At 36.0% G+C, this 18201-nt stretch overlaps 1 protein-coding gene across 1 annotated transcript in view; it reads left to right on the top strand.

The window, feature by feature from the left end:
• Window positions 1–18201, top strand: part of KIAA0825 — a 184671-nt gene that overhangs the window by 1521 nt on the left and 164949 nt on the right. Inside the window, exons 2-4 of the mRNA XM_081940976.1 lie at window positions 2753–2885; window positions 3604–3772; window positions 4601–5276. Of these exons, the coding sequence (XP_081797102.1) occupies window positions 2755–2885; window positions 3604–3772; window positions 4601–5276 (976 nt within the window). The 5' untranslated portion in view covers window positions 2753–2754. The remainder of the gene's footprint in view (window positions 1–2752; window positions 2886–3603; window positions 3773–4600; window positions 5277–18201) is intronic.

The following is an 18201-nucleotide window of genomic DNA, read 5'->3' as shown; positions in this document are numbered from 1 at the left end:
AAATAAACTTTATCACTTTAATAAATATCCCAATGATACTATTGAAGAACATTGTAGAATATTTAAAAAAAATATCCCTATCCTACTCCTGGCTGCATCTGATGTTCCCATCACTTCTGTAATGTTACAATTCTAACACACCTTCATATCTGGCTTCTTTATCACTGCTGCTTTTCTTCATCTGTGCATAAAACATAAATTTCACTTGCTGGCTTCTATGTGGATTGGTCTGCCAGTACCTATTTTTTTCTTTTTAGGAATTGTCCTGTGGAAAGTATTTTATTTTTAAAAAAAGTGAATATTTGTAGCTCAGGATTGAAATGGGTCTTTGGTGCTTTCTGAACTTGATGGTTTTTTTGCAGACATTTCATTACCCAGATTAGGTAATATCATAAGAAATCATCATGATGATGTTATCTAGTTTGGGTAATGAAACATTTGCGAGAAAGCAACCAAACTCAGAGAGCACCAATACTCAGTATTTTATTTTAATAATAATAATAATAATAATAGGGAATGCTTTATTCCAAATTAACTTTATTTCTCTCATTGCCTCAGTTATCCTTTAACCTTAACACAAATCCATGATTTACTGAGTCTGGAAACTGGAAAATTCATTGTGACAATAGATTGATAAACTGTACCTCTGCTAAGCTATCAACTGACAATAGCAAAACCAAATAACCTGGAAAGATTGGTTAACCAGACAAATAACTTCTTCAGTCACATTTCCCCACACCCACAAATAGGCTGCTCAGACACCATTTATAGTATATACAATGAAAGGTAAGCCAGCAGACACTAGGAAGGACAATGATGTTTGACCTGGTGACAGTCACATGCTAGAACCAAAACGTAGATAACCCATGTGCCCCAAAGCCCACACAAATGACCAGTCCCCCTATAAAAAGTTTCAGAACCCCATTTTTCTCTGTAATCCCTAAGAACAAACCCCTTGTTGGGAAATAAACTGATCCACCTCCAGCAGTGTACCTCGTGTCTTATTTGCCTGTGTGCTCCCATCTTGGAGAAAGGGACCCAGATATATTCTTTTAACACAAACTTCTAGCAAAAACCTACCTGTTAATGAAGGATTCAGCAAAAGGGGAACACTAGGCAACTACAGATCAATTACCTGCTTACCATCAATTTTCAAATTGCTAACTTGTATAGTAGCCAATGCAGTCCAACAGCATCTAGTTGAAAACAAGCTCCTTCCAACTCAACAGAAATTTTGGCTGCAAAGACCAAACTTTAAGAACAAATGCATACAGTATGCAGTAGTTATATGTATTCCTAGAATGGTGCATGTTACGTTTCTGCTCTGCTTCTTAAGACTCCAAGATGCTGGTTTTGATCTCTTAAAGCCTTCATAGATTATTTGAAGGACACATCTCCTCAGTTACATCAGTGCACTCCATTAGATCTGCCAGAGAATGCATGCTAGGATACTATCAGCTAGGGACCTACCATATTTTTCGGGCTGTAAGACGCACCGGACTATAAGATCCACCTCGATTTACAGGAAGAAAAAATTTTCACCCACTTTTAGGGAGGGAGGGAAGTGCGTCTTATACATCGAAAAATACGGTATATTTGGCGGGTCCCAGAAGACATACAGTACCTTCTTTGCTGTGATGTTTGCCTTCTGGAACATTCTTCCCCGCCAGATTATATTATCAATATCCTTTTGATATTTCAGAAAACCCACAAGATCTTGATATATAAGGCCTGGGCTCTCAGAAAACTGGAAACATGCTTAGAAGGCTCCACTACTGAGCCGGCTATTTTTATTCCCTCTTCGCCTAGAATTTGTATCTTCATGTTACTATTAATGTGATTTTTATATTTTTTTATATCTATATTTTTTAATATGTGGTTTTACCCACTGCTTGTTCATTATATTGAATCACCTGGGCTGAGATGGCCAGCTATATAAACTTTTTACTAAAAAAATGATAAAATATGCATTTTTATGTAAGTGTTCTTTATGGTTAAATATTTGGTTATAAAGGAAAAGGTTTATTAAATATCTATATGGTAAATGCTAATAGCTAACATTCAGTGCCATTTGTTCTTTAGGTCCCCATATACTGTCTTTATGTGGCAGCTTAACATTTTAGGCTTATATCTCATAAATGGCAACTTCAATATAATTGATGCTAAAGTTGACAAGATCATGTTTTCCTTCCTCATAAGTACCTGTCTCTTCTTAAGGCAATTAAACTTACAACTGAATAATATATGTGAATCATAGGTAGTAGTCATGAAAATATTGTCCACTCATCTATAATAGTAGTCTCCAAGTGACTATAGAGACATAAATATTGTTTTCTACCAAGTATTGTACCTTTTCTTTGATATATTTGAAAAGAAAATGGCTACATTTGGTGGAATTCCTGAGAATAATAGTTCTGTGTAATTATGGTTTATTATCAGAAAAACATATTTCTGCTCCAAAGCCCATCTCTGAATGGGCTTAATATTCTGAATGGGAATCTTCAGAGATACAGAACTTAGTTCTGTGAATTCACATGTGACTGCTAAAAATACTCTAGAGTTATTTGTAAGCAGCCTGTTTTTCCTAGAGGTAAGCAGAATAGATGCTGTCACAAAGAAGCAACTACCATTGAGGGAAAGAAAAGAGAAAGTATTTTCATGTTTTTTATTTGCTAGCAATTTTACAATCAAGTTTTTATACCTATGTCAGCAATCAAAAGGAGTTGGACATTTTATTTTCTAATTTATTTAGAAATGGAGTGGAGAGATGATTTTTCTCTTGATTCTTTGAACTTCGATTGTTTGCTAAACACATTTCCTGGAAATCTGGAGGTTCAACAGGTACTTGGTGACATTGATGAGAAAATAAAGAAAAATACTTTATGGTAAGCGGTTTTATTTTTTAAATATTGTATATAATCCAGTGACAAGTGTTTTGTGAATTTTTTAAATTACTGTATTTATGCTGCTTATTCATTTATGAACTTTACAGAACAGTTATTTGAAACACAGAAGAACACAAATGATATATCTCTTTTCAAATTGTTAGAACAACCAAATTTTTGCAAGGCTTGTATGACTGCTTCAGAAGCTTGTTCTGGCTATCTTTGCGGAACTGGGCAAGCATAGTCTTTTTGATTCAAGTCAGAGTAGTTTTGGAAACATGGCAAATTAGTATAGATGTCACAGCCCAATAATTTTTTTACAAACATAATTAACTTTATTTGAAATATGGATACTGCATTTTCTGACCCTCTGGAATGAAATCAGCCCTGGGTATGGTAGTAATATGGTGATGCTATTCTAATCCATACAACCTTTATGCAAATACTTCCATATGATGTTCTTAAACACATATTACTTACATTGGTCTTCCCAAATTAATGGACAAACTGAATTCCTGGAATTGAAATCCAGACATCTTGAAGGTGCCCACGTGGGAATATAGCCAATTGTTTCAAAAATTATAAAGTGACGACATTAGTCTTCTCTTATGACAAATTAAATAAAAAATATATAGGGTGACATAAAATGTTGACATTCTGCAGAAAATAGGTAATATATTAAAAAGAATTAAAATACTTATTTTTCTTTTTGGTTTAGTGTGGACCAATGCCTTAAGGAACTACAACTGGAATTAAATGAAACTTGTTCTGATGAGTTGCTGCAGGACACAACGAGTTTTCTTCATTGGCTAAATAACCATGATTTCAGTTCAACCAAATTCTCTTCAACCAATCAAGGAGAATTAATCAAGTTTCTCCAAACATTGGTGAAAATGCTACTTTTTATGTTTGTGATAGAAAAGTTTTATAGCATACTTGGCCTCCTTTGGGAGTTTAGCTGCTATTTGCTAGGGTAAAATGCAGTTAAATTTTAAAAATTGCTAAATTTTGTATGTTTAACAAAACACTGTAGAATTTTGGACAATAATGTCCAGTTTACCAGATTTTCAATCTTAATGGAAAATTTTAGAGTCATGGAAGATTTTTCATTTGAGTACTTATGTCTTGAAGATAGATCAATACTGTTTTATATAACCAATTGCATCCAGGCTACAAATATTTTAACCTGTTCTTAGATAAGATTAAATTTGTAATTAGTTAAAAACATAATGCTAATGATACTTAAACCTTTGTGGCTAAATGTCCTGTTTTACTAGTTTCATATAGAGGTAAATGGGAATGAGGAGCAGAGTTGACCCTGGAACATCCTGTAAATCAGGCGACTTATGGCTAGATTCCATAAAGCCAGAGCATAGTTAAAAAACATTGCCTCCTGGCTGCCATTCCCTTATCTCATGAAGGTGCAATGCAACTCAAAGAAAAGAACATATCAGAAGGGCTGATTTAGAAAGATGAGAGGAATTTGTTTTTCTTATGAATATGCACTGAAGAGAACCTGGAAATTTTTAATGTGGAATGTATAATATATACACACATATGCTTGTGTGTACTGGCAAAATAAAAATGAAATTTATATATTTGAAAAAAAATCTAGATTTTAAGAGATAATGATGAAGCCCTTGAAGATAACTATTATTTATTTTAAATAGTTATTCATGTATTACAAATATCTTCTGTCATTTATCCTTTCGTAGCAAAGATTATTGAAGAATGAACAAAATCAAGAAGAAATCATTCTTCAATTTCTCCTTGAACTCTCCAATCAGTGTGGTGTCTTATTTCCCTGTACCCCAAGTGGAGCATCTTTTGAATTCGTATCCAATAGCTCCATTCATGGTATTGAAGATGATACAGCAGTGGATGTTCACTGCATTTGGGATGATATAAGATTACATCTTCGACGCTACTTAGTACATCAATTGCAAAGTAATCAACAAACAAAAACTGGTACTGTACAACATCAACTGCAATTTAAAACTCAGTGTCTGCAGCATCTCTTATTTCTTTATCCTGAATCTGAAGTTCTAGTCAAGTATCAAAAAATGCAGAATAAATTGGTTAGTGATCTTTTGCAAAAATGTGCTCAGGGTAAGAGTGATGAAATGAATTTTGAAAAGATTGTTCATAATTACAATAGTTCCATTCCTGCCTTTTGTGCAATGATAAAAGAAGATTTATATATACTAAGTGGAATTATTGATTCTTCTTCTGTGCTGAAATTTATTAATGAAACTTACTTGGATACCTTCACTGAAGAAATCACTTTTGTTCTTCACATGCTTTGTGAGCTCCAACTCAAAGAAAAAGCACTACATGATATAAAGACAAGCAAGAACTCAAAGAAAAACAGAGGCATGGTTCAAGTTGGGGGTTAGTGACATTTTCTTTATGGTCATTAATTGTTTTCTCTTTATTGTTTAATTTCTGATACACATTTTAACTGATTCAGCAAAAGATTTAAGTGCAGGAATGTAATTAATGTCAGGTTATATATAGTATACTGCCATATATACCTAAAGAAATGCTGTCCTAAATTTAGGATTACAGTTCTTCCCAACCCTGGCAAGATTCAGCAAGATAATCTTGCTTGCTTCCATTAACAAAGAAGAAACAACCTTCCAATTTTAAAGGTAAATTTAGTGGGGAGGGTGGGGAGTTTGCTTTTCTTTTAAGTACAGTGCATTTATTATCTGCAAAAATGTCAAAGGTATAGATTGACAGAAATCTAATTTCTGTATTCTTTTAACTGATTATATATATATATATAAGAAGACTGGGCTTATTTTGTTTTTTATCCACTAATTACATCCAGATTGAAGTAGCAAATTTATTAAAATTATAATATATAATTACTTATATGGATTATATTAATCTTAAACTACAACATTCATCGTATTGTTTGAGAATACATAATTTGAAAAGAGTCGTATGCATTTGAAATAAAAATAGAAAACTATTTCTGAAACCTGGACACATTGTTCATATTGCTAAAGTAATTAGCATTTCTTCTTTAATTGCCAAAGTAATATAAACCTTTATCAAATTATCTTATTAATTCTATAATATGAGAATATGTTTGGACAGAACATGAGCTGCATAAATGGCCTGTCTCAGATTCTTATTTTTTCTGCTGTCCTGCTGTTTCAAATTCCAATCTCTGTCACCACAATTGTATAATGGAAATGGCATGTGTAGAGATGCTGCTTGAGTATCTTCTTATCCCAGCACAATTGGGATTTGGCAGCTCACCAGATAACTGGTTAGTTTGTTGACAGTCCAAGTGGGGTAGATAATATAACATATTGTTTTCTTCATTTCAATCATGCATTCTCCCACATCCTGCTGACTGGCAGGGGAGACAGATTGGAGCACAAGGAAGGGAGGTTCAGATTTTCCTCTTTCTGTATGCTGAGCTATATGCACAGATAAAGAAAGGAAAAAGAACACATCAGCTATTTTTAGGTGGAAGGATATTACTTTAAATGAATATTCAGTTGGTGCTGTTATCATATAAATGAAAAAGTTTTCAATGTCTGCTCTTGGGGAACATCATCTGTAATAATTCTAATGTGTGAAATAAACAAATCAGCAGATGATACTTCTAAAACTTTATAAGGAAAAATGAGTTCTGCTTTCTAAAAAAATGAAAGTTACAAATCAAATCAAAATAATCCTTTCAGATATATTTTATGTAAGTAAACATTATTGAGTTGCAATAATTTTTGACTTATTTGTGAATTTATATAACTGAAAAAAATCAGAGAGAAATATAATATAATCCTCTTTGTATTATAATTGCATGGCAGAAAATTTTATGATCACCTTAATATGATTATTTGGGTAGGGTGAGATTTTAAGTGACTAGACGTTTACAAGTATGTGTATCCTTGAGTTGTTTCTTTGAATCAATGGGGTGATACTTCCAGACATAAGGTATATTCTTATAAACACCTACCTATGAGCATGGATTTATAAAAATTAATGAACAATCTATAATGGCTTGATCTGAACATAATCTATATTTAGGGACAGCCAAAACGTACATCCTGATATAATAAACTACTGGCAGACTACATTATGATCTCATTCTGCAGAAACAATAGCAGAACCATCACAGGAATATCAATTATTTTCTCCTTCTCTATTTCAATAAAGAATCAGTAAAAACCATTAAACATATATGATAATGCTCATAGTTGAACTTAGTAGATAGGAGGAATATAGCAGAAAATGAGAATAGGATATAAAAATCATAACTTAAAGTTATCCAAACTTAACAATAATTTGAATCACCTTAAGTACCTTTTAGCACATTCAGCATATTATGCTTATTAGCATTAGAATAATGAATGAATTTCATCTTGGGATTGCTTCAGAGTAAACTGATTAATAAAGAAGAAAGAGAGAAAGGATAAAATGTAGGAATTGAAACATAGGAGCCCTATGATGATAGATAATTACCCAAAAGATTGAAAATAATATGGTTGGTTGCACCGTCCATCCGTCATATATTTAGACTGGATTTGGCATTTTTATCCACCTATTAAATCCTTCCCAAAGACCTGAGATAAGCAGATGTTGTTTGATGGTGTTAAAAGTATGATCACAGGATATAAACTGTTCCAAATAAATCTGCATTCCGAAGTTGACTAATGATGATTTTGTTAATGCTGCTGATGTTCAAATGGTGCTCAGTGTTTGGGGATTTCACCCAAGGGTTCTATTTCTATTGGTACCACCTTTGCTTTCTTTTGCCACAGTCATAACACTTACTTGCAAATCTTTGTATTTTCTGATTTTCTTCAGTGCTTTTTCTTCTATTTAGCTGTCTCCATATAATGCAATATCCACCAGACGGGCCTCTTTGTCTTTCATATTGACAATTGTTAAATATGAAGTGTCATGTGTCAGATGCATGTCTGTTTGAAGTCCCAGAGCACTTTTGCTTTTTCATTTTCTATTACTTTGTCTATTTTGTAGACCCATCAGTTCTTGCTTGCAGACAAATGGTATTTCTTGCAGATATTCCTATGCACCTTTGTTAATACTTTGTCATACCATAGTTAGTAGTCATTTTGTGTGACCTTCTTGCAGCAGCTGACCTGGTAGTCCACTGTGTCTTCAGATTCTTTGCATAGATGGCACTTGCTGTCTGCTGCTGTTTTCTCAATTCAGGTTTTGAATACTTGTTCTTAAAGTGTAGTCCTTCTTAAGCACTAGTCTTAGAACTAGTTCTTCTGTCGCCTTCTTCTCTTTTTCTTTAAATTTCTTGCTTTTAACCATTGTCAGATCTTGTTATTACCGTATTTTTGGAGTATAAGATGCACCGGGGTATAAGACGCACCCTAATTTTAGGGAAGAAAAGCAGGAAAAAAAGTTTCTGCCTCTGCCTCGGTATTAATCTGGCTAGTGTCCTTGAAGCAAACAGCAAAGAGCCTAGACAGTTTGAGCAGCCTGATTCAGCAGGAGCAACTGATTGAACAACCAATCAGCTGTTCCAGGCTGCAGGGATTGCCACAGACCATCACTGCCTGTGTGCCTTGCATTTTCGGGCGGTTAAAGATGGTGGGGATCCTCACTTCCACTTGGATTTTGATAACGAGCAGCACAGGTCTTTTTATCCATTTAAAACAAACCCTATCACCCTGCAGATTTAACTGGAGTGCGTGGGGTGGGGGATGATGTTCATGGGGGCAGAAGAGGGACTTGGCTGCTTGAAGAGGCTGGCTCAGTGCTGGTGGTGCGTGGAATCACGGAAGCCCTCTTGGACAGACACCTGCTGCGAGGGCCCAGACCCTTCGTGAGGCTCTAGCATGGCACTTGCTCTCCCCACTAGACCCCCGCGAAGGGCAGCATCAAAGGCAGCACGGCGGACCACTTCCCGCCCCACAGCCTGGGCCGGGCTCCATAGCATCGTTGCCCCCTGCACGCTCTCTCTCAACCTTGCTTTGCAAAATCTGTTCCATCCTCCCTTAGAAGGGTTTTTAACAATGTGTTGGTTAACATTGCCTCCCACAGCGGTTTCCTCCTCCCCTTAAATTCTCTCTCCTCTGCACGAGCCAAACTTGTGGCATAAAACTGAAATCAGGTGCTCTTGTGAGGTGGCACAGGAGCTCCTTGGGAGAAGCGAGGACAAGTTTGGCATTTCCTCTCTCCCACTCCCTTCCTCTCCCCCCACTTTCCCCAGCCTGCCTGCGATCTTAACTCGCAGCTCCTTGGCTTTTCTTTGCCTTAATTCTGCCCGCCCCATTCCGTGAGCTGGAGCGCCGAAGAGGTACGAAGCAGAAACGTGAAAGCAAGAAGTAAAAAAACAAAACAAACGTGGAATTCCAGCCAGTAGAGGCTTGGTATTGGGGCTGCTGAGAAACAGGAGGGCGCAAAACCGAGAGGAAGAATCTGGTGGTTTTCCTCCCGAAGGGGCTCTTTTTCTCCACCCCTTTCCCTTGGTTTGTGGGGGAGTCTCTCGTCTCTGACGCTGACAGGCGCTCCTTCAAGCCTGCTGCAAGCTCTCTCACCCCTTTCATTTCTCCCTCCTGTTTTTGTGAGGATTGTGGCACTTTTGGGAAGCTGATCATGCTTTGAACCTTAGGAGAGGAGGAGGGAGAAAAAGTGTAACCACCCGAGAAGGGGCAGGTGAAGTGGATGCTGCATGAGTGGATGCTGCATGAGAGGTGAAAGGCAAGGTGGCTCACTGCTCAGCCTCCCCCTTCTCCAGAATACCCAGGCAGCTAAGATTCCCGTGCTGCCACCCGAAAAGGTTTTATCATGATCTCTGCAGCTCACACTTCACCTGCCCCCTTTCCAGATGACCCAGGTGGCTGAGATCACTATGCTGTGACTCAAAAAGACTTTACCACGACTTTGCCTGCTTCACCTGCCCCTTCTTGGGCGGTTTGAGTTGTGCTTATCAGGGTGTGAATTCAGCCCTGTATTTAGCGAGGGGAGGAACCGTGGCTTCTCCTTGAAGTATACTTGATAATTAAGCAAAATAAACCCGAGATATATTCTAAGAAACACATTTTATTGTAAAGAAAGTAAAAACAAAACTTACTAGCTAAATTATTACATTTTGGCAGAGTTCCTGCCTGCCACCTTGGCAGGCGAACAAAAGACAAAGAAGGTGAAATAATAAAGATGAAGGAATGTGGTAGAATGTATAGACATGCGCAGTGAGTTTTAGTGATAAGAGTCAGATCAGTCTACCATATGTCTTAGAGTTGAAGCACAGCTGGCAAACAAAAAAACGCAGTGACAGTGCTGCCACCCGAAAACGCTGTTACTGTGATCTCGGCGGCCTGGAACTGCCTGAGAAGGGGCAGGTGAAGCAGACACTGCGTGGGAGGTGTAAGGTAAGGCGGCTTGCTGCTCCCCCTCCCCCTTCTCCAGACGACCCAGATGGAGGGCAGTTGGCTTCTGCTCCTGGCCTGGGAGACAGATCTGGCCAGGAGGAAAGAGAAGATGGAGAAGGAGGAGAAGGGCGTGCTCTTTTTGTTCCCTATTCCAAAAATGGGCATGTGGAATCAGCTTCCGACCAAGGAAGCAAAGGTGCAGGGGTTTGCTGGGAATGAGAGACGGATCTGGTCAGGAGGATCGCATACCCTGTTTTTGCAATCGGGGAGGAAAAAGAGCATTTCAGGTGGTGGGGATTGCAGATTCGTCTTCCTGGCCAGGAGCAGAAGCTGACCAGCCTCTGCCTGGGTTGTCTGGAATAGGGGCAGGCAGAGTGGCGAGCAGCCTTGCCTTATGCCTCCTGCACAGCGCCCGCTTTACCTGCCCCTTCTCCAGATGACCCAGGCAGCTACATTTGGAGTATAAGACGCACCCAGATTTTCGCCCTCTTTTTTTGAGGAAAAAGGTACGTCTTATACTCCGAAAAATAAGGTATCCGTTTTCCGTACTATTTTTAAAAATGTGCTAGCCATGCAATGCTTTCTCATCCCATATCATTTTTTTGTTCTTCATTTGGTGTTTCTCGTAGGACAGTTTGGTCACTCAAATACTCAGTAAGCATTCCTAGTGTACTAGCTTCAGTATATATTCTTCAGTATCCTTCAGATATTCTTCCATTCCTCTTTTCTCTTCTTTAATTGTCTGATTTACTTGCAACATTCCGTGCCCACTATTTTCCTTGCTAAATGTGCAAGGATGAAGGGCATGATTTAATGTCATTATTTTTCTGGTCTTCCTATCCAGAGCCTTCAGTTCTGCTTGAGTCCAGTCCAATGTCCCATCTGAGTATCTAATGACTGGAATTGCCCAGGTATTGATTGCCTTGGTGATATTTCCTCCATTGAGTTTGAACTTTTCTTTACTCTCTTGAGGTATTAACGTTTAACCTTTTTATTGTCTACAGTGTGCTTATGGTCAGCTTGAAGGATGCGCAGATATTTCTAGTGATGATCTTCATACAGAGTCTTGATGGTATTTCCCTAAGATATCTTGATTCTTTTAGTCTTCACTGTTTTTCCTATTTGATCATGAATGTGACACATTTCTATTGCAATATCTTGACTGGATATACAGACAGTGTGAAACAGTGATTCTATTTCAGATAATGTTTTTCCATACAGCTTCAAATTATCCATTTTACTATCCCACAGAGGTGGGATAGCCTGGCAGATGTTTTTCAGTTTTGAGAGCTATGACCTGAGTTATTCAGTTTATTCAGTATTGTTGACAGAGGAGTCAGTGCCATGACAAACAGTAGAGGTGATAGTGAGCCTCCTTGAAAGATTCCTCCTTAACGTCTCCCAAACTAGGACCATTGACCAACAACCGTGCTTTCCATATTGATATCTTTTAATCCTTGTGCTAAGTGTTTTTTTGGAACAAGCTTCAATGCAGGCAATCATATTCCTTGTTTTTGTGATGCTTAATTATTATTTGTTTCAATTCTTCTACTTCTTTAGTTAGAGAGCTTTGTTCATTTCTGAGGCAGAGGAGAGAGTGCCTGATTTTGCAATGAAAACTGTCCTGGCATCCTTTATTGCCAACTCCCCCTGATTTGCCTCTACAGTCTGAATTACTTCTGGCTTTCTTTTCTCTGAGTAGTCCTTTGCAATTCTTCCAGTTCTGCTGATTCTTGTTGGGCTTGATCTGTAACAACAGATCATTTTTTAAAAAATATCTCTGTTTATTTGCAATGAATAAACTAGCTTCTGGCCCTGATTGCTCAGCCAACAATCCTGAGTCTTGTAGACCATTCTTGATTTGATGTCCAGGAATTCCAACACCTAACACAGTCTTTGACCTTCTATGGACGATGATCCAGTTGGAATATGTTTCTGTAGTTTACGTCTCACCATATTTTTTATGGGAGAGACAGTCTTTGTCTGACTCTTCTGAGGAGATCTATCCAGTATGGTGGAACCTCTGACATAGCTCTCATTTTCCTCAGAGCACATAAAAGCCTGACAACCATGTAAAGGTAGTGCCCCACTGAGGATGGCAATTATTACTCAGGATAAACTTTTTTCCTCATCTCAACGTAACTTAAACTGGTTCTCCTGCTTTTAACTGTTAACATGAAAGTATTGAAAGAGAATTAATTTATTGTTAGGGAAAATTGTTGCCAAAATGTTATGACTTGGAAACAATACTCATGGAAAATGTATTGAACATTTTGGATTCTGTTCTTGCATTTTATAGGATGTGATCTAAGTATACGGGTAGTCCTCGACTTACAGCAGTTCATTTAGTGACTGTTCAAAGTAACAACAGCACTGGAAAAAGTGACTTATTGCAGCATCACCATGGTCACGTGATTTACATTTGGATGCTTGACAAATGACTCACATATATGACGGTTGCAATGTCCTGGGGTCATGTGATCCCCTTTTGTGACCTTCTGACCAGCAAAGTCAATGGGGAAGCCAGATTCACTTAACAACCGTGTTACTAATTTAACACCAGCAGTGATTCACTTAACAACTGGTACAAGAAAGGTCGCAAAATGGGGCAAAACTAACAACACATTTCTCATTTAGCAACATAAATTCTGGGCTCAAATGTGGTCATAAGCCGAGGACTACTTGTAGTTGATAAATCACTGTTGTTGCACTAAGTTTGCCAAGTCCCCTTCATGCATTTTAAGGGGAAGTGTGATATGATCAATATTTGGTTGGAATTTTCCTTGTTGTTTAATGTTTTGTTTTTGCTTTTGTCATGTGTTTTAATACTAGTATCTGAAAACACACAATTATTCAGGAAAATAATGAATGGCTTATAATGATAAGATGGATCTTAAACATGATCTGCTATTTGATTTTTTTCAGTGACCTTCAATACCTTTGACTGTAGATTGCTGATAACTCTTCTAAAACACCTGAATCAAACGAGGCTGTACATGTCCTGACCCAATGACTAAATGCAGTGATGGAATGAATAAAGATCAGTAAACTAAAAATGAACCCTGACAAGGCAAAGAGCAGGGCAGGTGGTTATCTGGGTTATGGCAGACCGAAGTGAATGGATTGCATATTCTAAATGCTATTGCATTCTTCCAGAAAGAATATTTACATATTTTGAGAGATCTTCCTGAACTGTAACTGCCCCTGGCAGTTTTAAGTGATTACAATGTCCAGGAGTGCATATAATCACTATGCCTTTTCCTGGGCACGACAGCTACAGTTATTCATGTACTGTTAGGTTACACTAGCTAATATAATGTTTTCAATGGGAACTGTTTTTCCACTTGGTAGAGAAGGCGCAAATGAGGCAGAATGTGGTATCTAGATTGCCAACAGGACACTTAACTATCCTGAAGCCACACTTCCTTTAAAACAACTACAGTGGCCAATTGGCTGTCGAGCCGTATTCAGTTTCTTTTATAAGAACTAAACACTTGAACAGGCTATATAACTGACTTTCTTCTCCATTGCAGTCTGGTTAATTATTGAGATCATTAGGGGAATGTGCTAAAAGTTGCACAATGCCATCTGGTGGTTACTTATAAGTGAGTCTTTTCTATAGTAGCACCTTGATTCTGGAAGGCTTTTTCCTCTGAAATTGCTGACGTGCCTACTATAACTTTAGGTGCCTGTTGAAAATCTGTACAGGCCTTTCATGTACGAATGGTAGGGAAGTGGGTCTGCTGTTACTTTTTTGTCTACTTTTTAATCATTATGGTTTATATTGCTTTATTATTGTATGTTGTATTTTCTAAACTGCGTACAGATGCATTTGCATAGGAAGTAGTATAAAATGGGTGCAATAAAGAATGAAACAAAAGCTTCAACGTCTTAAACTAAAAAGATTACAAATACTTTTCTTGATGACATGATTAAACTTTGGGGGAAAAATTAAGGGTAGTTCTCAATCTTTCATTATGTCAATGGAAAGTTTGCTACTTTATTAGAAAGGGAAGAAGGGTTATTCCTCCCTCACCTTAGAAACTGACATGCGCTTTGAAAATGGAGATTTTAGAGACTCTTATAAACAGAATTGTTTGAGCTGAAGAAAATGTTTCATTATGTTCATATGATGCTGAAATGTTTGCTTCTTTTCAGCTTAGAAGATAAAATGTTTTCAATCTATTTTTGCTAAAAGAATTTTGAAATTGATACTATGAATATCTTACTATTCAAATCGCTTATTAATGCCATTATATGAAAAGGGAATCTTATTACTGTATTTAGGACATCAGTTTTCTTGGATAGGGTTACTTCACTAAAAAAAGTTATCCATAGTTTATAATATATGTTTAAAAGAATTGTATTATAATTTTATTTTTTCCATGTCTATTGTGCAATAATATTTTGTTAAATAGCAAATTTAATTTGCTAGATTTTCCAAACAAAACAGAATTTGGTCATTTTATCTAAATATTTCCAGTTAGAAACATTATTTTCATCTCAAAGCCTCTTTTGCTCACCTGGGTGTTCTTCCTATGGTTAGAAAAAAAGGGTAAGTCACCATGTCCCCTAATTATTGCATTTTCCTCCCAAGCATAAAAGATAAAAATGATTTAATTTTGGTCTGATTTCTCTTGAGCGGTCTGAACCCAATATGAGATTTATGTATTAAAGTACCTTCTTTAATAAGAAAAGAGTGTGACAAAGAAGTTGAGAGAGAATTATTAAGTTACGTTTTCTTAAAAACATACTGTAGTTTGTAAAGGAAACCATACATGCCTATGAGACTTAAAAGAAGAAGGACTTCTAAAAGGTCTCTTGAAGAGATTCCTAAGGCACTTACACTATTGTTTGAGGGGGAAAATGTTACATGCCTCTTTATTAGACTCTTTTCAACACATATCAACTGTCTCCTGAGCAGAACTTAATTAAGTGCTCCTTGCTGAGATACTATTAAGCTGTGTGGCATTGTGCATGCTTTCAGTAATATAAAGTTTGGTTAGCTTTAGATTTTATTTTTAATTTTTGAGAAATAACCTGATTAAAAATGGTGCACATTAAATTGGCATCTGTGAGAGAGACATGTTTAAAATTTGAATATTACTTTTTGATAGTTCAGATTAAATTTTAAAACAATGGGTTTGAGGGATCAATTCTCAGCTTCAGTTAACTATTGTCATACTGATCCAGATGTGAATTTTCTGTTTGTCTTTTATTTCAGAATAATTTATTCCTTTTTTTTTTTTTTTTTGCTAACAAAGGATCTGATCCATTTCTTCTTCCCAAATCCCAATTCCCTCCACTGTATATTCTGCTAGTATATTAATATGTACTTGGACCTTTATACAAATGTTGGGCTTTATCAGTTTTTCAAAAATCTGAATTGAAGGGAGGCAGACAGGCATGGATTTCTGAATTTATTTTGAATATGGCTTATTTTGAAATATTACTAAAATGCAAAGAGTCCCATTTAATATTGCAGTATGTTTACCAGATGTCAGTCACTGGGATAAAAACTGTCTACAGATTTGGAAACCTAGTATAATCAGGGTTTAGAATGTTGTTCAGTCTCATAATTGAAAATAACTATGGTTCTTTTAAACATGTTCCTGACAAGTAAACAAATTATTGTATTTTGGTTTGTGTTTATTATATTTTATACCTTCCACCCAATTTTAGCAAAAGTTTGCAAATTAAAAAAAACTTTTGAATATTCAGATGTACTTTTATGTATATTTTTTAACACATCTATTTCTATAGTTACATTTTTCTCAGTTTTTGAATGTTTTTGTGAGCCTACTCTCACAATAAACATGTATTTCTGAAAACGTACCCCAATGTAATAGACTTGAATAATATAAACGTTTTAGTACAGCATATAGTTTACTGCAGGCATGTTTGAAAACAAGCTTTAGAAGCAAAATACAATGGCCAGTATATATCTATTTTTTAAATCTAGAATGCATTTTTTCTTTTATGTGTGTAGTTTTTATCTGTAAAGAATTCAGATTGTGATTCATATATCTTGACCTATAAGTAAGTGGTAAATATTAAATATAAATTTTGGTATTGAAGTTCTGTCACAAAAGAAGCTAGGATGTGATATAGCTTTAGGATTTATAGTTAATTAATTTTTATAGTCAGATATATTGTTGGACATAATGGAGGACGTTGTTGGTTGGAAAAAATGAAATACTTTCATATTTACTAACATATTCTATTTAATGATTTAACTGAAGTATTTAAAAATGTCCTAATAAAATTATTTAGTAAAACACTTTTGTTAATCTACTATTAAGGAATGGCATGCTTTTATAATACATTGTGGGTTTAACACTTATCTCTATATTATTTTCTAAAATGGCTCTGAAAGTAATTTTCACAATTTATTTCTCTTTGCCACAGAAGAGTCAGACAAGACAAACATAAAATGTATGATTCTATTTCCTATAATTTGATTGTGCTGTACTAAAAACTTGATATTGATCGCAGTATATCTAATATTGATATTAATGATACCAGCATCAACTTTCAAATCAATCTTTGCATTAAGAAAATTGAGTGTTATGGATCCCAGTTATACAGATACTGCCCCATAATATCACAGATGCTTTATGCCAAATGTTTTGTTTTAAATTATAATATGGTTTCTTTATTACATTGAAGTATTCTAAATGACTGGATAGTTTACATTTCTTCCCATAAAGGAAGGCATGTCCAGTGAGATTGTATTTTCTTTGAATAGAAAAGCCCATATTACATAAGAACCTTCTTTTTGAAGTCCATGTGCTTCAAAAGTGATTTACCATGTGGCATGGCAGCTGCTATTCAAGAAACACATGCTCAAAGCTCTCTAGTGTATGTGGAACTAATTGTACTGCTTTTTGGATCCCAGCCCATACTTTCACTCTGTTGAATTGACTTTATGGAACGTGGTTTGTGAATGCTTTCCTAAAAATCATTTTCAATGTGATTATATAATCTCATTGTGAGGATTTTCCATATAACAATGTGCTACAGAATATTCTGAATTTTTTTGCAGAGGTTGAATTTTTTTTTCTTGCGATATAGAACTATAAGACATAAATGCCTACTTACTGTTAGGAGGATAATACAGTTTTTCATTTTGAGAAGAACTAAATTTAAATAGCTCAGAATGGATTATCTGCTCATTTTAGTCTATTTTTTGTCTTCTAAAACACATTTTTAATATTAATAGGTTTCAGTAGTTCAAAAAAGAACTGAAAAGCAGCAGTATTTTAAAGCTGAAATACTATGCTAATGATTTACATCTATGTTGTTTCTTTTAGCACCTTAACATTTTTTATGATTTCATCTCTTTCAATCAGCAGGGAACACTTATGATTAGTATATCTGATAAACTTGTCAATGCCTGTTTAAAGCAGAATCTCCTAGTCTGCTTTATTCATCCTCCTCTCTCTTATATCATTTCAAGTATAATCTTGATAAGACAGAGATATGTCCTGGGCAGCTGTGTATAGCAAGCTCAGACGACAACTAATTTGTGAAGGAAAAAATTAAATCAGGAGGTAAATTATTTCATGATTGCTCATTCCCAACAGACCTGGGCATCATTCTGAAGAAAATATCAAATAATTGGTTTCAGACCGTGTCACACACATGCAATTCCCTTCGCTAATGGCTGTGTGAGGTAGCACTAGGCCTCAGGGGTCATGAAAGAACTGAAAATAGCTTACTGCCAGGCACAGCAATAGAGAGACAGTGCGAGTAGGAAATGAAGTGGCAATAAGTGCAATCCATAGGGGAAATGTGCTTCACTTGGAGTTTAATATATTGGTTTGGAATCTGGCACTAAGCCATGCAACAATTGTTTACCTATTCGTCAGCATCTGCATCTGTTCTGTTTGGTAAATAGCACTTAAATTACTGCTCACAAATACCTAGATCAATACCTATTACTG

The sequence above is a fragment of the Natrix helvetica genome, assembly GCF_964273705.1.
Source record: "Natrix helvetica genome assembly, chromosome: 2".
In the NCBI taxonomy this organism is placed as follows: Eukaryota; Metazoa; Chordata; class Lepidosauria; order Squamata; family Natricidae; genus Natrix; species Natrix helvetica.
This window is presented reverse-complemented; position numbering and strand designations above follow the sequence as displayed.